General features: G+C 43.5%; 1 protein-coding gene and 1 long non-coding RNA gene across 9 annotated transcripts in view; one reads left to right on the top strand and one right to left on the bottom strand.

Moving 5' to 3' along the window:
- The first annotated feature begins 3,887 nt into the window (after positions 1–3,887).
- On the top strand, positions 3,888–6,300 carry LOC139023157 (uncharacterized). Of its 3 annotated transcripts, XR_011474313.1 has the most exons (4): positions 5,182–5,217; positions 5,774–5,823; positions 5,907–5,957; positions 6,215–6,300. It is a non-coding gene; the product is annotated as an uncharacterized lncRNA (long non-coding RNA). The 3 variants fall into 3 exon arrangements; XR_011474312.1 differs by lacking the exons at positions 5,182–5,217; positions 5,774–5,823 and adding an exon at positions 3,888–4,864; XR_011474311.1 differs by lacking the exon at positions 5,182–5,217 and having other exon boundaries at positions 5,751–5,823.
- Positions 6,223–17,382, bottom strand: part of LOC111953401 (5'-AMP-activated protein kinase subunit gamma-1) — a 108,998-nt gene continuing 97,838 nt past the window's right edge. For 3 of the 6 annotated variants that reach the window (XM_070435604.1, XM_023972639.2, XM_023972641.2), the window contains 7 exons: positions 16,330–16,456; positions 14,723–14,888; positions 11,845–11,882; positions 11,442–11,588; positions 10,899–10,992; positions 8,025–8,083; positions 6,223–7,872 (listed from right to left, as the gene is read on the bottom strand). In XM_070435604.1, coding sequence (XP_070291705.1) covers positions 7,387–7,872; positions 8,025–8,083; positions 10,899–10,992; positions 11,442–11,588; positions 11,845–11,882; positions 14,723–14,888; positions 16,330–16,456 — 1,117 coding nt within the window. In that variant the 3' untranslated portion in view covers positions 6,223–7,386. Of the gene's footprint in view, positions 7,875–7,942; positions 8,084–10,898; positions 10,993–11,441; positions 11,589–11,844; positions 11,883–14,722; positions 14,889–16,329; positions 16,457–17,382 lie in introns of all 6 variants that reach the window. The other 3 variants (XM_070435605.1, XM_023972638.2, XM_070435606.1) reach the window with 3 other exon arrangements.

The following is a 17,382-nucleotide window of genomic DNA, read 5'->3' as shown; positions in this document are numbered from 1 at the left end:
ACATTTCCATAAGCTGTCTCCAATGTTGTTTTAGAGAATTTGGCAGCACGTCCAACCGGTCTCACGACCGCAGACCATGTGTATAGCTTCATGTGAGTGAGCGGTTTGCTGAACAGAGTGCCCCATGGTGGCGGTGGGGTTATGGTATTGGCAGGCATAAGCTACGGACAACGAACACAATTGAATTTTATCGATGGCAATTTGAATGCACAGAGATACCGTGAACGATATCGAGGACTATTGTCGTGCCATTCAACCACCGCCATCACCTCATGTTTCAGCATGATAATGCACGGCCCCGTGTCGTAAGGATCTATACACAATTCCTGAAGCTGAAAATGTCCCAGTTCTTCCATGACCTGCATACTCACCAGACATGTCACCGATTGAGCATGATTAGGATGCTCTGGATCAACGTGGACGACAACGTGTTCCAGTTCCCGCCAATATCCAATAACTTTACAAACCCATTGAAAAGTGTGATAACATTCCACAGTCCACAATCAACAGTCTGATCAACTCTATGCGAAGGAGATGTGTTGCACTGCATGAGGCAAATGGTGGTCACACCAGATACTGACTGGTTTTCTGATCCACGTATCTGACCAACAGATGTATATCTGTATTCCCAGTCATGTGAAATCCATAGATTAGGGCCTAATTCATTGATTTCAATTGACTGATTTCCTATTATGAACCGTAACACAGTAAGATCTTTTAAATTGTTGCATGTTGTGTTTATATTTTTGTTCAGTATATAATGGCTTGGCTTCATATAAAAAACATAGGATCTGATTGGAAACCTTCTCGATTTGTAATGTTTGTAATATGTATTTCAAAAAGTCAATCAGATTCAACCTACATTAACTCAGACATGAATGACATTATCACTCCCTCTACTGGCTGAATAGTGTGTAGTCTGAGTCAACACCCAATTGACTCTAGTCCAACAGCCTGGCTCCAGCGTCACACAGCACTTCCAATGACCTTTTGCCATGGTTGGCACAAGCTCAGACCGTGTGGCATGGGATACCCATATTTTCTGCCTTAACTGTCTTGGAGTGGCTCCAAAGCAACAAGCGGCACTTGACAGCTTAATAATTTGAAGCTGAAGGACTGCTATGCCAGCCTTGTGCAAAACGGCACTGCAGTGGATAGCAGCTATCTGACCAATTCTCCAAATGTCCTATTTTGTGTTGTTTTTTTAACACTGATCTTAACTTTGGTACATAATGTCCCCGCCATCATTTCCTATGACAGAAAATATTGACTTCCATGAGTTGGCAGCTCTGAACATTCTGCTTAATTTGGACCAGGCCCTAATCCCTAGGTTTTGAAAGAAGAAGCGGCAGTGACGAAAGAGGCAGGTGAGCCGGCATCCTGACGAGACTACATCAGCGAGCAAATAATCCGCCATTGCCCGCGGTTCTATAGGCGAACGTGCAATCACTGGAGAACAAACTGGAGACTATCCTATCAACAATAAATGTTTTATATACATCTCGCTGGATTTACCTCATTTTTACCAGCATGTCACCTGTGCTGTCACCTGTCAACTAGAGGCAACAAAACTGTAGATCACTTTTGCTCCATACACAGAAACACGTACAAGGCCCTCCCTCGCCGTCCATTTGGCAAATCAGACCATAACTCCATCCTCCTGCTTCCTTCTTACAAGCAAAAACACAAAGAGGAAGTACCAGTGACYTGCTCAATACGGAAGTAAGAAGCAGACGGGAAGCTACAGGACTATTATGTTAGCTCAGACTGAAATATGTTCCGGGATTCATTAGATAACACTGAGTAGTTTACCACATCAGTCTCTGGCTTCATTAATTAGTGCATTGACGACGACACCCCCACAGTGAGCATTGGTACATACCCCACCCAGAAACTATGGATTACAGACAACATCCGTACTGAGCTAAAGACTAGAGCTGCTGCTTTCAAGAAGCGGGACACTAATCCGGACGCTTACACGACCTCAGACAAGCCATCAAACAGGCAAAGCGTCAATACAGGACTTAGTTCGAATTCTACTATGCCAGCTCTGACGCTCAATGAATGTGGCAGGGCTTGCAAACTATCACAGATTACAAAGGGAAACCCAGCCATGAGCTTCCCAGAGACACGAGGCTACCAAATGAGCCAAATGCTTTCTATTCCCGTTTCAAGGCAAGCAACACAACCATAAGACAGCACCAGCTGTTCCGGACTACTGTGTGACCATGCTCTCCGTAGCCGATGTAAGACGTGTACTCAGAGTATGCGTTGACCAGCTGGCAAGTGTTTTCACTGGCATTCAACCTATCCCTGCCCGGTCTGTAATACCAACTTGATTCAAGAAGACCACCATAGTCCCTGTGCAAAAGAACACCAAGGTTACCTGCCTAAATGTTTATCACCCCGCAGCACTCACATCTACAGTGCATTCAGAAAGTATTCAGAGCCCTTGAATTTTTCCACTTTGTGACGTTACAGCTGTTTTTTTTAAATGGATAAAAAAAAAAAAATGTTTCTCATCTACACCATACCCCATAATGACAAAGTGAAAACAGGTTTTTAGAAATGTTTGCTAAAAAAAAACATTGACGTAAGTATTCAGACCCTTTGCTAAGATACTCGAAATTGAGCTCATGTGCATCCTGTTTCTATTGATCATCTTTAAGATGTTACTACAACTTGGAGTCCATCTGTGGTAAATTCAATTGAATGGACATGATTTGGAAAGGCACACACCTGTCTATAACGTCCCACTGTTGACAATGCATGTCAGAGCAAAAACCAAGCCATGAGGTTGAAGGAATTGTCCGTAGAGATCCGAGAAAGGATTTTGTCGATACACAGATCTGGGGAAGGGTAGCATTTGAGGTCCCCAAGAACAAAGTGGCCTCCATCGTTCTTAAATGGAATAAGTTTGGAACCACCAAGACTCTTCCTAGAGCTGGCCGCCCAGCTAAACTGAGCAATCGMMGGAGAAGGGCCTTGATCAGAGAGGTGACAAAGAACCCGATTGTCGCTCTGTCAGAGCTCCAGAGTTCCTCTGTGGAGATGGGAGAACCTTCCAGAAAGACAACCTTGTCTGCAGCACTCCACCAATCAGGTCTTTATGGTAGAGTGGCCAGACGGAAGCAGCCACTCAGTAAAAAGGCACATGAAAGCCCGCTTGGAGTTTGCCAAAAGGCACCTAAAGGACTCAGARCATGAGAAACAAGATTCTCTGGTCTGATGAAACCAAGATTGAACTCTTTGGCCTGAATGCCAAGCGTCACGTCTGGAGGAAACCTGGCACCATCCATTTTTTAGCGGCAGGGACTGCGAGACTAGTCAGGATCGAGGGAAAGATGAWCGGAGCAAAGAGAGATCCTTGATGAAAACCTGCTCCAGAGTGCTCAGGACCTCAGACTGGACCTCAAACAAGACAAGAACCCTAAGCACACTTTTGTAAATGTGATATTTACATTTTGTATTTTTTATAAATTTGCAAAAACATACACACCTTTTTTTGCTTTGTCATTATGGGGTATTGTGTAGGGATTGATGAGGGGGGAAAAACTACTTAATACATTTTAGAATACGGCAGTAACAAAATGTGGAAAAAGTAAAGGGTTCTGAATACTTTCCAAATGCACTGTAGGTTAGGTCTAGTTGTCTCCCTCTCTCATTATTTAAGCATGTCAAAGTTTGGTTGAGATTTTCTATTTGTTGCAGTCAGGCAGACTAAAAATGTTTGATGGATCAGGCAAATTTGAAAACGCATACAGTTCCATGAACTCGGTGGGTCTTTGGTTTAGCCTAGTTCAAAGTGACATTTGCACCATTGTGCCACTATGTGGGGCCATTTTGTTAGAAAATTCAATACCACAATCATACACACCAGATAAAGATTCAACAGTACGTTTTATTACTTTTTCAAACAGCAAAGTAAAAAATAAAACTGAAAAGTACAATATGTATTACCATTATACTGTCGTACTCAACCAGTTCTATCCATTTTCAATGGATAATCCCCTTAGAGACCATCAACAATACACCACAACCTAATCCACAAGAAAAAAAAAAGATCTAAATTTCGAAGAACATTATTTTACGGCATTTTATACACAGAAAACAATGAATGATCAATACAGAGTACAAGATATCTTGCATGCCTCCAAGTAACTGGAGAAGTAAAGAGAAATGTTGGTTATAGGCAGCTGCTGCTCCTTGAAGAGCATTGAACAACAAAGTCAGCATACCTCACTTTCGTTCTCTTCCACCCTCTAAAATAGTTAAGCACAGAGAAAATACTATTTAATAAATAAAACTTTGAATCTATCTTTACAGCATAATTTCAAAATGAACATTTCAGGAATATAACAAACTTTGATTCTAGAAAATTCTCAACATCAGCAAAATAAACAAAAGGTGTGATATATCAGGTTTTTGGTTTTGGAAACGCTCACATTCAGTTTTAACACGTTTTTGAACATTCTCCAGCTCTCTCTCAGCCAATGACGTGTGACTACTTGTGGGGGCGAAAGGCACCAATGACGTTAACGACGGGACAGCGAGCACAGCCCGTTGTCAAAGGGACATCATAAGTAGCAGGGGGATTCGTATAGTTTTCAGAGAGCCTCTGTTACGTTCACAAAACCTTGTGCAAATAAAGCTAAAAACAATACTCCCTGAAGGAGGAGAGCAGACATAATCATGATAAAGATGTAGAAGTACACTGGAACAAAAAATAAGCTTAAAAGACTGATATTCAAACCATTTGTGTGCTCATGGCTGAGACCATGATCCTGTCCAGAAACAATCCTTAACCATAGAGGTTAGGGTCTGAGACCATGACCCTGTCCAGAAACAATCCTTAACCATAGAGGTTAGGGGCTGAGCCATGACCTGTCCAGAACAATCCTTAACCATAGAGGTTAGGGTCTGAGACCATGACCTGTCCAGAAACAATCTTAAACCATGAGGTAGGGGTTGAGACCACTCCCTGTCCAAAACCAATCCTTAACCATAGAGAGTTAGGGGCTGAGCCATGACCCTGGTCCAGAACAATCCTTAACCATAGGAGGTTAGGGGCTTGAAGACCATGACCTGTCAGAAACACAATCCTGAACCATAAGAGGTTAGGGGGTTGAGACCATGACCCTGTCACGAACAATGCCTTACCATAGAGGTTAGGGTCTGAACATGACCCTGTCCAGAAACAATCCTTAACCATAGATGGTAGGCGCTGGACCATGACCCTGCCAGAAACCAATCCTTAACCATACGAGTGTAGGGTCTGAGACATGACCCTGTTCCAGAAACAATCCTTAACCAAGGAGTTAGGTCTGGACCATGACCTGTCCAGAACATCCTCTAACCATAGAGGTTAGGGTCGAGACCATGACGCTGTCCAGAAACAATCCTTAACCATAGAAGGTTAGGGCTTGGACATGGACCCTGTCCAGAAACCATACCTAACCATAGAGGTAGGGCTGGAGACCATGACCTGTCCAGAACAATCCTTAACCATAGAGGTAGGGTTGGAACATGACCCTGTCAGAAGCAATCCTTAACCATAGCGGTTTAGGGTCTGAGACCATGACCCTGTCCCGAACACTCCTTAACCATAGAGGTTAGGGCTCTGAGACCATGGACCCTGTCCAGAAACAATCCTTAACATAGAGGGTTAGGGTTGGACCATGAACCCTGTCCAGAAACAATCCTTAACCATTAAGAGGTTAGGGGTCTGAGACCCATGACCCGTCCAGAAAAGGAACAATCCTTAACCATAGAGGTTGGGTCTGAGACCATGACCCTGTCCAGAAACAATCCTTAACCATAGAGGTTAGGGCTAGACTGACCTGTCGAACAATCCCTACATAGGTAGTAGACCATGACCTGTCCAGAAACAATCCTTAACCATAGAGGTTAGGGGTTGAGACCATGACCCTGTCCAGAAACAATCCTTAACCATAGAGGTTAGGGCTGAGACCATGACCCGTCCAGAAACAATCCTTTAACATAGAGGTTAGGGGTGAGACCATGACCCTGTCAGAAAACAATCGCTTAACCATAGATGGTTAGGGGTTCGGACTCATGACCCTGGTCCAGAACAGCCAATCCTATACAATAGAGGTTGGGGTTGAGACCATTGCCCTGTCCAGAAAACCATCCTTAACCATAGAGGTTAGGGGCTGAAGACCATGACCCTGTCCGAAACAATCTTAACATAGAGGTTAGGGGCTGAGACCATGACCCTGTCCAGAAACAATCCTTAACCATAGAGGTTAGGGGCTGAGACCATGACCCTGTCCAGAAACAATCCTTAGCCCCTAACTTCTATGCCAGTGATTTTCAACCGGTGTGCCTTGAGGAACTTGAAACTTTCCCCTAATCTTATTTAAAAAATAATAATTAAACACTCAAACATTTCAAGTCCGGTGCGCTCAGGCTGTTACATTTGTATCATCTGAGGGTTGCGCATCACGAGCAAAAACCATTTGCATCATTTAAAAAAAACTTTGCCTGTGACTGAGAAACACTAGCACAGGCAAGTCTGATTAGGCTTAGCTGTTCCACAGCCTCTGCCATAGAAAAATATGGGGAGCATGACTGTCGGTGGTTGCATCTTTACAATGCAGAAAAAACAATAATCTCTAACCAAAACGGCTCAAAACTAATGACCTATTTCCCCAGAGCTACATTTTTTTTTTTTTTTTTCTAGCACGGAGTCACGAGGCATTCTTGGGTATACACAAATAAACCCTATTTATCTATAAGAAAAACATTTGTCACAGAAAATAGGGTGAAATGGGGGTAATTTCCACTAAAATCAATTAATTAGGGACATTTTAGGTGTGCCACAGAATTTGTCTCACATCAAGGTATCCCCCGGTTCAGAAAAGGTTGGGAACCACTGCTCAAGGTAGACACTTGGTGTAGACAGGACAACATGGTGGTAGCTCCGCCATTCTCTCTGATAGGCTAGGTGGAATATTAGCCACATTGCTCACACCCATCCACTCCTTTCAAGTCTACACAAGTGCCTAGAGGATAGGGACTACAGGTTGTTTCTGGATGGGGCCCATAGTCAGGTGATGCTGGAAGATCCAGAGGTAAAAGGACAGGGGTGTGCACAATCTGGAGAAAAGGGAGGCACAACCCAGTTATAGTAAAGTGATCCCTGGTTGGTCAGCCCGAGTAAGTCACCCATGTGACCACCTCCCCCATCACAGAAAATGACCCATTAGGACCCTGGTAAGCCGGAGTGTCACACTTCTACTAAACCACCCATCCCAACAATTAGATCCCTCTTTCTCAGCTCGCTCCTCTTCCGGAGTCAACTTCCTCTCACAGCAGCGTCATGGCAGGTCAGTCACGTACAGCTTGTAGCGACTGCCATGGATGTCACTCTGCCTCTCCTTCCTCAGCATCCTTGGGTCCAGCTTCAGTCTCTACCTTCACTACTGGCTCAGACTCTGCCACGGCCTCAGCATTCCCCACCTCAGCCTCTGTCTCGGTTTCAACCTTAATCTCCACCACCACCTCTGCTTCATCCTCTGCCATCCCCACCTCAGCCTCGGTTTCAGCCATAACCTCCACCTCAGCCTCTACCTCGGTTTCAGCCTTAACCCACACCACCTCTACCATCACCACCCCAGCCTCAGTTTCAGCCTTAACCTCTACTTCCTCTGCCTTGGTTTCAGCCTTAATCTCCACCTCAGCCTCAGTTTCACCCTTAACCTCCACTACCTCGGTCTTGATTTCTGCTTCCACCACCACCTCAGCCTCAGTCTTACCTTCCACCACCACCTCAGCATCAGCTTCCACTAGAGCTTCTACCTCAGTCGCTGGTTCAGCCACCACTACCTCTACCAATGTTTCTGGTGGTGCCTCTGCTTCGGCCTCTTCCTGTAGTTCTGTATCTGCTGCTACCTCTACCTCTGGCTCTGCCTCTACTAACATCTCTGGTGGTGCCGCTCTGCTTCGGCCTCTTCCTGTAGTTCTGTATCTGCTGCTACCTCTACCTCTGGTTCTGCCTCTACTAACGTTGCTGGTGGTGCCTCTGCTTCTGGTTGTGGTTGGCTGTTCTTCCTGCAGATACCTGGAGAGAGAGAAGGATTGGGTTAGCATGGAAGTGTTTGAGGCTCTTGTCAATGCTCATGCAGATGCATTCAGAGATGTGTGCATGACCAGTTCGCAGTGGAAATCTATTTTCGTTGCTCTCATTAAGTGTAATTAGCTGCATACCCATGCTAAATTAAAACATGGGTGTTCCCTGAGTAATGCAATTAGATAAGATACATCTCAATTAAGCAGGAGGCTAAATATATTTGCCGTAATTGGTGGGGAGCTCTCATCATGTCTACCCAAATCAAAATCTTAGTGATTATAATTTTGCTGCAGCTCAGGAAAGACCTACTGTTGGATTGTTGATGGCATCTCTGTGTGTACCTCTTTAAAATGGCTCATGCAATTGTCTTAGCGCAGAGATGTGAGGTTTTGCCTTGCTGTTGAATACCATGTACACACACACGTTATACTTAAGCAATAAGGCCCGAGGAGGTGTGTTATATGMCCAATATACCACAGTTAAGGGCTGTTCTTATGCACGGCGCAATGTGGAGTGCCTAGATACAGCCCTTAGATGTGGTATTATGGCCATATACCACAAACACCAATGGTGCCTTATTTCTATTATAAACTAATGTAATTAGAGCAGTAAAAATACATGTTTTGTCATACCCGTGGTATATGGTCTGTTATACCATGGCATTGTTGAATACTTGTTTCTGTTTGCCTTAAACGGCATTCTAGCGTGTGAATCATCTCCCTATAACGCACAGTGTATTTGCACGGTAGAATTCAATGGCCATAGTTCATTCTTACATGTTCTACGTTTGAGCTTCTTTTGAAAGCAAGTCAAATTGAAAACATGATTGGCATTGTTGAATTGTATTTTCATAATGGCAAGCTAGGACAGATGGTTTGGTTAGCTAAACTAGCAAGTCTGTTTGTTTGTTTGTTACCTATAGCTATCTAGTAAACTTCCAAGCTACTACTTCAGTGGATGTTGAAAATGTCTATTGGCAAATTAACACCTTTCTAGGGTCAAATGTGTTCAATTATAGCCATGGTATAAAAGGGATAAACAACTTGGCGCTCTATACGTTCTCTCGAATATAATTCAAATCCGTGGTGGGTCAGTTCCACTCCGCTAGCGCGTCGTGGAACACACCTATGTCATTCATATTTTTTTTWAAACATAGAACACATAACCCTTCGGCTGGCAGCCAATCAGCATTCTGGGCTCGAACCACCCAGTTTATAGTTCCCAACATTAAACCCAACACATTGTGCGTGTTAATATTAACCACACTTCCCCAAGCAGATCATTAATATGCAGTGTTCTAGATATAGAGCGGCAGCAGTCCAAACTACACCTGCACAACTCCCTCATCTCTGACAGCCTGAAAACAGGGGGTTGTGTGTATTAGGGGACGCAACAGGACATTTGTTTCATGTTTTGCAATAGAAAATGAGCATTTCTTATTGAACAAATCCAGGTGTTGTGGCTTTTCTGACAAAGTTTGCTCAGAAAAGTTCTGCGGGCAGACTTCAAATACAGATCTTAATAGGAGAAGTATGTAGAGAGAGAATTCTGCTGTGTGGTAGATTCTACACCTCAGCAACATAGGATGTTACTTCTTGCCATTCGAGATGAATCACAATGTTTACTGATACAGCTCTCCAAATAATACCAAGGACCAAATAAAACTAGCTTAAATATTAACATGAACATAACAACACCAGCTAAATGAACTCAAGGTGTAGAGTCTGTGTAAAGGCAGAAATGTTTTGACAATCTGATTAAGTGTGCCAGGCAAGTTTTTAAAGAAAATGACTATTTGAACCCATGTCCGGATGGTTGTAGCAGGGGGGAATGTGTTGACATGTAGAGATGAGTCTCTCTGATGGATAGAGGCTGGGATCAGACAGTGGGGCTGGAGGGAAAGAGGGATGGAGGAGAGCAGGAAAAGAGGGATGGAGGAAATGTGCGAAAGAGGGATGAGGAGGAGGGAAAGAGGGATGAGGAGAGGAGGGAATGAGAGATGGAGGGGAAGTAGTAGAAAAGCGATCCATCAGGGAGGGGAAGAAGTAGAAAAGCGATCCATCAGGGAGGGGAAGTAGTAGAAAAGCAATCCATCAGGGAGGGGAAGTAGTAGAAAAGCAATCCATCAGGGAGGAGACAGAACAGAAAGAGAGGAGAGGGTGGGGCATGGAGAGATAAATGGTAGGACCTGCTACTCGGTCATCACTCAGCCTTCATGACATGGGCACGAAAACACACACACTAAAGGAACATTCTCACTCATGCTAGAACACATTTGTACACAGCACAAAAACAGACACACGCTTAACCACAAGCTTGATTATGTGTGAGCAAGCAAACCCTGTGTATTCCATGTAGCATGGTCCCCCTCATCAGTACCTTCCCCCAGCATGTTCCAATACCCCAGAGAGAAACCACAGTCACATCCCACAGCCTACCGCCTCAGTCAACCCAGACTAGACCTGGGTTAAGCACATGAGACACATACTTACACATTTGAGGTGCACTTGATATGGCTTGGGAGTGTTGAGACAATTCCAAAGGTTCCATTGTACCAGGTAAACCAAATCAAGTGCAGCTCAAGTACATGAAAGCATTCAACATAGAGCACGTATATGACCCAGGGCCAACTCAGACTAGCCCGAGCCACACCGTCCCATGCCATATCATACCATGCCGGTTTACAGTGGCCTTCATTTTGTCGTCTATTGTTGGGGGTGAGAGGTATTGTTGGGGGTGGAGACAGGACAGTACAGGGTGGAGATTTTATTTTATTTCTATTAGGAGAAACGCTGGGCGTTTATACCTGCAGGGGTGAGCACCAGGGCCTGCAGGATGTCCGACAGGGACACGATGCCCACGATCCGGGCATTCTCATCCACCACAACCAGCCTGTGGACCTGGGGACCAGAGTAGCAGGAAAATTAAAAAGGAGGAGAGGATAAAGGTTAGCAGAGAAAAGAGGAGCGGGTGCTATATTAGATCTGAGACTGACAGGAGACGTTGCTATATTATATCTGAGACTGTGACAGGAGACGTTGCTATATTATATCTGAGACTGTGACAGGAGACGGTGCTATATTATATCTGAGAATGTGACAGGAGACGGTGCTATATTATATCTGAGACTGTGACAGGAGACGGTGCTATATTATATCTGAGACTGACAGGAGACGGTGCTATATTATATCTGAGACTGTGACAGGAGACGGTGCTATATTATATCTGAGACTGTGACAGGAGACGGTGCTATATTATATTTGAGACTGTGACAGGAGAGGGTTTTGAAGGTCTGGTGTGTGTGTGTGTGTGTGTGTGTGTGTGTGTGTCTCGAGCCGGTTGCAGTCACCTCTGCTTTGACTATCCTGTTCACGATGGTCTCCAGTGTCTCGAGCCGGTTGCACTTCATGACGCCCTCAAAGTACTGTGAGCGATGCCTCAGAGCCTGGGTCACCGTGATGTCCAGGTTGTTGTAGGTCTTCTCAGCAGCAAGGTTCTACACACAGTAAAGACAAACAACTACTCGGTCCATCTCTGAACGTTCACTGATAAGAAATATTCACCAACATTGAATTAGTCAACTTTTTAAACAGGTGTTTGATGAAGTATTTTATGAAATATTTAGCTGATAAGAAATATTCACCAACATTGAATTAGTCAACTTTTTAAACAGGTGTTTGATGAAGTATTTTATGAAATATTTAGGAAAGGGATACTTTTTTTTTTTTTWAAGAAAGAAAATGGTTACTTACAATGACATCAAACTTGGAATAGATATCCACTACTTTTCCTGAAAAGTGCAAAACCAAAGAGATTCACAATCCGACTAAAACCATACAATCGACACTTACACAAATGACTGATTGGCTGAAAGAAATTGATAATAGTCAGCTTGTGGAAACTTTTGTTAGACTTCAATGCAGCTTTTGACATTATCGATCATCATCATTATCGAAAAACCTGTATTATGGCTTTATATCCCCTGCTACATCGTGGATGGAGAGTTACCTGTCTAACAGAACACAGAGGGTGTTCTTTAATGGAGGCCTCTCCAACATGATCCAGATAGAGTCTGGCATTCCCTATGGCAGTTGTCTAGGCCCCTTTTTTCAATCTTTACTAATGACCTGGCACTGAGTAAAGCCTTTGTGTCTATGTATGCTGATGACTCAACATTAGCTACCCCAGCAATTGAAATCRCCGCAACACTTATAGCTGCAGTCCGTTTCAGAATGGGTGGCTAGTAATAAACTAGTACTAAATATTTCAAAAACTAAAAAGCACTGTATTTGGGAAAAACCATTCCCTAAACCTCAACAAAATGTTGTAATGAATAATGTGGAGCAAGTGGAAGAGACTAAACTGCTTGGAGTAACCCTGGATGTAAACTGTAATGGTCAAAACATATTGATGCAACGGTAGCTAAGATGGGGAGAAGTCTGTCCATAATAAAGCACTGCTCTGCTTTCTTGATATTGCCATCAACAAAACAAGTCCTACAGGGCCTAGTTTCGTCGCACCTGGACTACTGCCCAGTCATGTGGTCAAGTGCCACAAATTACAGTTTGCCCTGAACAGAGCAGCACGGCTGGCCCAACTTCTTATGGCTACAGGGGCAGTATTGAGTAGCTTGGATGAAAGGTGCCCAGAGTAAACGGCCTGCTCCTCAGTCCCAGTTACTAATATATGCATATTATTAGTAGTATTGGATAGAAAACACTCTGAAGTTTCTAACACTGTTTGAATTATGTCTGTGAGTATAACAGAACTCATATGGCAGGCAAAAACCTGAGAAAAAATCCAAACAGGAAGTGAGAATTCTGAGGCTGGTCGATGTTAAACTCATCGCCTATTCAATTCCCTGTAATATATGGATCTGTTTGCACTTCCTACGCCTTCCTCTAGATGTCAAGAGTCGGTAGAACGTTGAATGAAGTTTATACTGTGTTGTGGGGCCGGATGAGAGGGGAATGAGTCAGTGGTCTGGCAGATTGCCAGTTCCTGGTCACGCGCATTCCTCATGATATCGCCTTGCGTTCCATAACTTCTACAGACAGAAGGAATGCTCCGGTTGGAACGTTATTGGATATATATGATGACAACATCCTGAAGATTGATTCTCTACTTAGTTTGACCAGTTTATTCGACTTGTAATATAACTTTCTGAAGTTCGTCCGACGTTTGCCTGCATCTGCGCGAGTGTTTGGACACGTGTACTACACATGCTAGCAAAAGTAGCTATTTGGACATAAGTAATGGACATTATCGAACAAACAACGATTTATTGTGGAACTAGGATTCCTGGGAGTGCATTCTGATGAAGATGATCAAAGGCAAGGGAATATTTATGATGTAATTTCGTATTTCTGCTGACTCCAACATGGCGGAGAAATGTTGTTAAATCTGAGCGCCGTCTCAGATTATTGCATGGTGTGCAATAATCTTTTTTTTCTTCTAAATTAAATWAAAAAAATWAAAAAAATCTGACAACGGTTGCATTAAGAACAAGTGTATCTTTAATTCTATGTAAAACATGTATCTTTCATCAAAGTTTATGATGAGTATTTCTGTTAATTGACGTGGCTCTCTGCAATTTCTCCGGATATTTTGGAGGCATTTCTGAACATGGCGCCAATGTAAACCAAGATTTGTGGATATAAATATGCACATTATCGAACAAAACATAAATGTATTGTGTAACATGATGTCCTATGAGTGTCATCTGATGAAGATCATCAAAGGTTAGTGATTCATTTTATCTCTATTTCTGCTTTTTTGTGACTACTATCTTTCGCTGAAAAAATGGCTGTGCTTATTGTGGTTTGGTGTGACCTAACATAATCGTTTGTAGTGCTTTCGCTGAAAAGCATATTTGAAATCGGACACTTTGGTGAGATTAACAACAGGATTACCTTTAAAATGGTATAAGACACATGTATGTCTGAGGAATTTTAATTATGAGATTTGTTGTTTTGAATTTGGCGCCCTGCACTTTCACTGGCTGTTGTCATATCATCCCGTTACCGGGATTGCAGCCATAAGAAGTTAAATGTACATGGAGAGCTAACATCAGTGGCATGCATTTCAATCTCTCCTGGTTCAAAGTAGAGGAGAGATTGAATGCATCACTACATGTCTTTGAGAGGTATTGACATGTTGAAAGCATCGAGCAGTCTGTTCAAATGACTAGCTCACAGCTTAGAGACCCATGTCTACCCCACAAGACATTCCACCAGGGGTCTCTTCAGTCCCCAAGTCCAGAACACACTCCAGGAAACACACAGTACTACATAGAGCCATGACTACATGGAACTCTATTCCACATCAAGTAACTCATGCAAGCAGTAAAATCGGATAATAACTAAACCTTATGGAACAACGCGGACTGTGAAGAGACACACACACTCCATACAAACGCACATTGTAATATTGATGTATGGTGGTATTATAAATGTTGTATTGTCGATATGTCATGGTGTAATAATGTTATATGATGTACTGTTTTATATGTAATCTAAGTGCCTTAATGTGTTTGGACCCCAGGAAGAGTAGCTGCTGTCTTGGCAGGGGATCTCTAATAAATACAAAATACACCACCACACTTCTCCTCAGCCTGAAGCACACACACACCTGACTCGTCCACCACTGGCAGTGCGGACACCCTCCGGTCCACAAAGATGTTGAGGGCCTTGATGATGGGTGTGTTGGGGTGGATGAAGGCGATATTGTGGTAGGTCCCGATGGTTAGTTCCTCCAAAGTCTGCTTCATAAAGGCAGGCTTGGGCATCTCGCACACCTGCCACATGTTCATAAGGGAGGAAACATTTGGAAATTCTTAAAAACATTGACTGAAACCAGGCAGAACTACCAATGAGAAACCCTTTTCGAAATGTAAACGTTTTTTGTTGTTGTGTGACCTAATAAACATGATAGGATAGATGGGACAAAGCACTTAGGACTAAACTGGTTTCACCTCCATTTGACTGTCAAATGTAGTGTCAGCAGTCTTTTCATCAGTCTACATGTCCCATTTTTGATATTGTCCATGTCTGTCTGACCTTCTTGCATGCCCTGCTCATATTACCATGAATGTCTGCCGGTCTATTTTTCAGTCCGTCTGTGTCATATTCTCTATGTCTGTCTGTCGGTCTTGWATTATGTCTGTCTATACCTGTGTGTGTGCAATCACCTGCTCTATCACTTCCTTAGTGCGGCAGGTAGCCTAGCAATTAAGAGTGTTAGGTCAGTAACCAAAAGGTCACTGGTTCGAATCCCCGAGCCGGCAAGGTGGGGGGGGGGGAAATCTGCCATTCTGCCCTTGAGCAAGGCAATTAACCCCCAAACACGGCACACACATTTCAGTTGAATGCATTCAGTTGTGCAACTGACTAGGTATCCCCTTTCTCCTAACCCGCGACAGACGGATGTCCTTCTGTCAAGTAGGTTCATATTTCCTAACGTCTTTCCTGTGGTCTACTTTATTATGCAGAGATACATTTCACACTCCCTTCTACAGGTCAGACACCTTCACCTTCACCTAGACAAGACTGCTTCTCTAGCCAGCAGCCTGCTACAGTACTACCTTAACACAACCAATTCATTCATTTAAACAACATAGTGTAAATAATTAACTCTCGAACCGATTGAATGAATATAAAATCATTTCCTGAATTAGTGGATTTGAAACTGGTAACTGCGTTATATAGTCACACCATATCATTAGACTTGAGGTCATCCAGGCAAAATCAGATGGTTTCTTTTTATTGAACCTTTATTTAAATAGGCAAGTCAGTCAGATAGAATGAACCACGTGTCAAACTCATTCCACGGAGGGCCTAGTGTCTGCGGGCTTTCCTTCCTCCCTTGACCCTGACTGATGAATTAAGGTCAGTAATTAGTAAGGAACTCCCCTCACCTGGTCGTCTAGGTCTTAATTGAAAGGAAAAACCAGCAGACACTAAGGCCCTCCACGGAATGAGTTAGACACCCCTGGATTAAACTAATCCTCTACTGAATCAGATAAGACCAGCCTCTCTAGGCTCCATCCTTTCATCATCCTACCTTTGTAGGTGTCCTCCTTAATTTCCTTCTCTCATCCCATCTTTCCCCTCTTCCAGAGTGTATGTTATCTTCAATTCTACAGAGATCCAACAAGGGGCAGCATACTCTTAAATTCCCACCCACCGTGTGTTATTCCTTTAAGAGAGCCCATGCTTCACACATCCAGTTTGACTTACGAAGAGCTGGAGGAACTTGAGGATCCTCTTGTGCGTGAGGATATAAAGCGCGTTGCCGCTGACTGGGTCGATGACGGGCAGCCGGTGGATCTTGTTCTTGATGAGCGAGTACACCGCGTCGAATATGCTGGGAGAGGGAGATCAATAGAAGATTAGGTTAAAATAACACAGACAACCTGTCTTTGCCAATAAAGCACTCGAGACCGAGGGTGTTGATACACTGACTCTCTCTCTCTCTCCATCAATCGTCTCCATCTTTAAAACTGCACGTCGTGGTCGAGTCTCCAGAAAAACAGGTTCACAGTCCAGGCTACCTTTTTAAGTACTGCATTGGCTAGGAGGCTTTCGTAAAACCTGTTTCAGAACATTTGCTTCTGCTTGGAGAGAAATACTACAGTACCTAACGGAGGCGCCATAAAACACTAAGTGGACCTTATTCAGCAAAAGGCTCAAGCAAATTGACCAGATGATGTGAAAACACAAAGTATCCATGCATGTTAAACCAGGAACCACACAGGAAGTCATCAGAAACAAGGGGCTAACTAGGAAGGTAAACAGATCTGCGCTCTATCCCAGTTTCTCTCCTTCACAGACTCAAACCAAATACTCTAACAGAAAGCGAAACCATGAAGACAGCGGAATCAGTTTTTAAGCAATTCAATGATACTGGTGTTCTCCCAAAAGGAGGCAGAAACCAAACCAGAGGCATGTTAACCTGGGATGATGCCGTAGTCGAGTGCCCTAGGTGGTATTTTAAGCAGAGGTTCTTTTTTAGATTCTGGCCCGTACGGCTTTTCGCGGGATGGACCTTGAATTATTCAGTGTGAAGAAAATAAACAATGGGAAAGGCTGTCGCAGAGCAGGGGAAAAAATGACAAAAATACGAGGGGAAAGTACCAGACCTTTCCCCAGAAATCTAGGGAACGTACGGCATACTTGAAACTCCACCTGGGAGAGCGTACTGACAATAAATGACTATACCTATAAATTCTAACTGAGTGAGGAAGCCAGGCTAATTTGCAGTGTTTATGACCATAGAAATACACTTCAAAT

The sequence above is a fragment of the Salvelinus sp. IW2-2015 genome, linkage group LG27 (genome assembly GCF_002910315.2).
Source record: "Salvelinus sp. IW2-2015 linkage group LG27, ASM291031v2, whole genome shotgun sequence".
Lineage (NCBI taxonomy): Eukaryota > Metazoa > Chordata > Actinopteri > Salmoniformes > Salmonidae > Salvelinus > Salvelinus sp. IW2-2015.
This window is presented reverse-complemented; position numbering and strand designations above follow the sequence as displayed.